The following is a 5,332-nucleotide window of genomic DNA, read 5'->3' on the forward strand; positions in this document are numbered from 1 at the left end:
AGTTTTCTTGTATTCGGGAAAATGAGCTGCTCGTTCTACCTACTCTAGTTTGAATTGGAATGCATTTACAATGTTCTTGTAAATATTTTACTGCATATTTCATCAACCGTTAGATAATTGAAGTCAACATCACAGCAATGGGTTTCCACCTTATTAGTCTTGAGTCTATTCGTGCAAATATATTTTTTGACTGTTTCTGACATACTTTATGCATAGAGACATAGATTTTCTCGCGGAATTTTATTGCCATTTTTTGGGAAAATCTGGCAATAGTCAAACTTGATGATCGAATGAAGACCGCTAGGCTAATTTTTTTCGCGCACAACGAATTTTTCAGTTGCGAATAATTACAAACCAATATCTTAAAGTTATACTGTTCTTAAAAGATCAACCTTCTCTGCAGAGAAGTGGAAGAATGTGTTAAAATAATCAACTGAGGTCAAGCAAGCGGAATTAGCATTTTTCTTCTTTATGTTTTTTTGTTTTCGAAGGGCTGAAGGATTATGAGCAAGCGCACTACCAATCCTACTCACATTTCTTTACTTTTGGTAGGAGTTAGGAGGAGCAAATGATGGGGAGGTGGGTTTCATCGACAGATGTGATAGAATTGTTAGGGGAATTGTCTGTTTCTACCTTTATTAGGCTATAAAAACTATTTTCAATCCAAAACGCCCTTTTTTGCACTCATTGCAAACACTCACTCGCAAATGCTAATCAAAACAAAAGTTTAGGGACAGTTCCAACTGTGGGTTTGTGATCAAGCTTTAATTTTTTGGAAATTAATTCGGGGAAAAACAAGCTGGTTGCTAATAGTGCATCAACTGAATTTTAGACCGTAATATTTCGAAATGACAAGAAAAAGGATTTATATCTCGAATGAAGTCTCCTCTCAACTTGTTTCCAATTAGGCGAGACATGTTGAACAAATGTTACAAGAGTTACGCTCGAGATGCTTAAGTTCCTCTGAAATATTTCATCCCTGCCTTAAACTACCTAACAGCTTAGTTATGAAAATTTTCTGCGTTGAGTACCATAACAAGTATCAGTTTCTGGGAAATTTTCCAAAATATGTTTGAAAAGTTTAACTCATTCTTTTCTTCAAAAACATGCTTTTAAAGAAAGTGTGAAACAACATACTGCATCTTTCTTATCTTGGAACAACTTAATAATTACTGCACAGACTGAAATGTTGAAAATACGACATCATAGGGAATCATACAATGGGTACCCGAATCTTATAATAAAATAAACGAAAAAATTCAGATCACTGCTAATTAATGAATGTACAGTGAAACTTTTTATTCATCCGCAATCTCCTGCCCGAAAAGCAATCATACATTACTTTAAAATGAATGCGGAGAAATAGGTGAAAATATTGAAAAATCTGTGATAATTTTACAACATTCAGTGCACTTTTTCAAATTTTTATGCTCCAATTTAGACCCCAGTACCGATTTAGTGCGGTGAATCACTCAATTTAGAGTACAAATATACACTATCAGAGACAGACTTCAGCTGATTTTTCCAAACTAGTTTCACCATGACATTCTCAGCCTCCTCCTCGGTGTACTCTCTATCTGCTGTATATACTGTTTCGTCTATCTTCTCGTATGAAAACTGTCCATCTGAGAACACACGCTCTATCTCGTCATCGTTCAAACAGTACGGGTGGTTGTAGTACACCTATGCATAAATATAATAATCAACCAGGAGGCTCGGATATGTGCGTTCACTCATAATGTTCCGACTCCGCCCAACAACTTCTTTTGACTTAATCGACCACCAAAAAGGAACAGATAGAAAACTTCACATTTTTCGAAAATAATTGGTGCATCCATTTAAAATATCGCTTTAAGCTCAAACAGCTATACAAATTAAACAAAAAGACAATACAGGGCCAATGATACCTGCCATTAAGGAGAATAAGAGATAAGGCAAATAAAAAAATCAACTAAACCTACAAACATTACATACCAAGAACTATATACAAACCAAAACTCATTGTCCATCTATTTTAAAAAAAAATATCGAAAAAGGTCAAAATAGCATCGGATAAAAACCAAAATAAACCAAAAGAATTGTATTTCATCTGAAAGGAAATGGGAAATGTTTTCATTGAGAACAGTTAACAAGTAACAAAAAACAAACAGAGCAAACTTAAAAAATACTTTTACACTTTTTGAAAAGAGTTAATTTCAGAGTCATGAAAGTCTTTAGCTGTCAATTGAAATTGCTCAGTCGCTTCATTTATACCCTCATACAAACCATTGAGACTTGTCAGTGTTCAGAATTTCATACGATTAGAAAAAAACCAAATACCGGGAAAAATCAATTTTACGAGGAAACGGTGTTGAAGCCTGCAAAATCACAATCCATTCACTTGGAATATTGAATATAATCAGTGAACTTCAAAGATATGATATTGTAAAAATTAAAAAAAAGTTGTATGAAAACCAGTAATATCAACACCAGAAACCATTATTTAATAAAATAAAAAAGCATTGAATAACACATTATAATTTACCTTCGATGAATAAGATATCGAAATTGAAAAAACTGGGCTTTCAAAATGTGTATGCTATTGGTCTGGTGCCACTTATTGGGAGAAAATTTATGGTTCTTTTTTTTTTATTTTTGTTCAGTCAAATTTGGCCGATCGATATATTTGACGTAGCGAGACATTAGTGGTACCATTAGAAAACCCAACAAGCGTAGAAAAGTAGGCAAATCTTTCTTTTTTTTTTTCGCGAAGTTAACCAGGTAGAAATTTGTCTGAATAATTGGCATTTCACCGTAATTTAAGACCAATTTTTGATTTTTTTGCCTAAATTTTTTTTACATATTAGTGACAAATTTTGGGTTGTAGATGATTGCACGACCCAAAAGTGAAGCTTCTCCTAGTTTCAGTAAGGTTCTAGCAATCAAAGGGATTCAGATTACGTTAGGAAGCAATCTTTTGCTACAATCTAAACGTTCATTAGCGATTGTTCAACATTGATCAGAAGTCAAACCGAAGCAGTGAATTTGATAACGCTTGAAGATAAAGGAATAAAAGATTTTGTATTTTCAAAGCGTAAAATGCTTTCAATCTGATTTTGAAGTGCAGAGAGTTATTTTTGATTGGACGAAATGTTGCGACTCCAGAGATAATTAGTGTCGACTGCGGCGGTTCGACTATACTTCTGCGTTTTTTCTTCTTCATTTTCTGCAAATGCTTTTAAAGCTGATTCATTTGTTCTAGTGGGGCAAATATGTTGCTTTTGTTCGAGTTGGACAGTAGGCAGTGAATGGTTTTAGAGCCTTTCACTATGTATATTTTTTTAAATAAGTTGTGATCTTTGTAGTTCTACACGTAATAATTGTAATTTTTTATATCTTGTCATTTAGTTTTATTCAAGAAAGTTCTCCTTGTGTGTTTAAAAAAGCACAAGTAAAACTTTTTAATGCTTTTTATCGATTGTTTATATGTCCTATGTTTTCAATTTTGTGCTTTGCTAAATGTGGGGACAATTTATAGCGTTTTCAGTCAGCAGTTTTTGGTTCTCATGGCTTTGTCACTTGAGATTTCCTGAACAGTTGATGAAGTTTTGAGTTTGGCTTCCATTTGTTCTTCTCCTTCTAAGCTCATCAACAAATCTTGCCAATGCCCAGTGGATTGGATTTTCTAACAAATTATGAGTGAACTTGAGTAAAGTTTTTTTTTATTGAACAACTTATTGTTTTTGTGCCTCCAATAGCAAGTATTTATGTTCTAAACATTTCATTTTATTGCCTGTTTTGCTTGTTTCCATTTTTGGTCTTATCATAAGGTATCATGAAAGAAAGTACCATTGGGTTTTCTAAAGAGCCATCATTGAATTCCATTATTTTCCGAGGCCAATCGCTTATGCTTTTCGTGATTTTGAAATCATTTGCCTTTACAACTTTTAATTGAGTTCCGTAATTTGTACTTTACAAATTTTTTTCAATTTAATAAACAGGCTCATTACAGACAGCATTAATTTTAATTCTGCCAAATAGAAGTTATTCTTGTTGAGTGTCAATTGTTCCGTGAGAAATTGTGAAAACCTGACTTCGATTTGTGTTCTCTGAAACAAAAGAAGTGGGCTTTTCTCTGTATTTGTTTTCTGAAGACCTATTGGCTCTAATTCTCAAAAATAATTGGTCTCATTTAATTTCAAATTGACATTTGGTGGTTTAGTGGTTTACTTTTGCAGCTGAAACTTCTGACTGCAACACAATTAACTCTTAAAACTTTCTCACATTTTTTATCTCTCCATTCGCATCTACTTACGGTGTTTTTGTTTAACATTCCACCACTTTGTCTAACATTACAGCCACAAAAAGACGTTTTCAGTTCAATTGATGTATACTTTGTACTGGTTACTGTTTTGAATTTGTGGTTATGCGTTTAATACGAGGTTAACCTTGAAGTCTTTTAACCTTGAGACGACTATTTTTCAAAAATTTTTTCGTGTTTTGCAAATTTTTGTCTGCTGTTTCTTTTTTGCTAGTTTTTGGCAAAAATTGTGTCTGCAGATGAATTAAGCGAATATACTCAACAAGAAAGGATTTTTGTGTTGGAATTAACATTATTCTTTTATATGAAAATAGATATCTATTTTCTCCAAATTTTTTGTTTTTTCTTGTGTTTATCTTAACCAAATATATTGCGGCCGCTATCAAATGTTGACAATGCTGTCGAAGTTTAGAGGGACTTATTTAGAATCGTAGTTTGGGGCCTCTGCTTTTATCTGCTTCTCATCAGTTACTTTCCTCAATTTTAGCTACTACCATAGGTTCACTCGTCAACAGTCGAAATGAAAATTTTTTTGCCAATTTATTGCACTCTACTTCTGAGTTTTGTTCTTAATGATAATTTTTGCTGTAAATGTTATGCTTTTTCAGGAAAATAGATTGATAAACTTTTAGGAGATTGGGCGCAATGATAAAAGTTTATGTGTGAATATAAAATCAATTCAAACTAATTAGGGGTTGACAAAACTGTATAATCATTACGTTTCATTTTCTGAAGGACCTTAGTGTTGTTCTTTACTTCATTAACCTCAGTTGTATAAAGCTCTATCTTTCTTTTCGATTAAAACAAGCTTCAAGCTAGGAAAATGACCTACTCTTTTTTATTTTGAATTTTGCCACCTCGCTTGATATGGTAGATAATTAAGCTGGAGAGATGTATGAGCGGTGTCATGACGAAAGCTAACAAGCCTCCTTGTATGTGTTTCAGTCTATTTAAAGGAACAACTTGCTTCAAAAGTCATTCTATTGTAGCATTTAGACATCTGAAAATGAACGGTGTTTTCTTAAAATTTTC

At 33.1% G+C, this 5,332-nt stretch overlaps 1 protein-coding gene across 5 annotated transcripts in view; it reads right to left on the reverse strand.

Moving 5' to 3' along the window:
* Nucleotides 1-1,067: 1,067 nt before the first annotated feature.
* Nucleotides 1,068-5,332, reverse strand: part of LOC142340123 (uncharacterized) — an 81,983-nt gene continuing 77,718 nt past the window's right edge. For all 5 annotated transcript variants that reach the window (XM_075390594.1, XM_075390612.1, XM_075390584.1 and 2 more), the window contains exon 4: nt 1,068-1,683. In XM_075390594.1, the coding sequence (XP_075246709.1) occupies nt 1,456-1,683 (228 nt within the window). In that variant the 3' untranslated portion in view covers nt 1,068-1,455. The remainder of the gene's footprint in view (nt 1,684-5,332) is intronic.

The sequence above is a fragment of the Convolutriloba macropyga genome, chromosome 1 (genome assembly GCF_964194025.1).
Source record: "Convolutriloba macropyga chromosome 1, txConMacr16.3, whole genome shotgun sequence".
NCBI classification, from domain to species: domain Eukaryota; kingdom Metazoa; phylum Xenacoelomorpha; order Acoela; family Convolutidae; genus Convolutriloba; species Convolutriloba macropyga.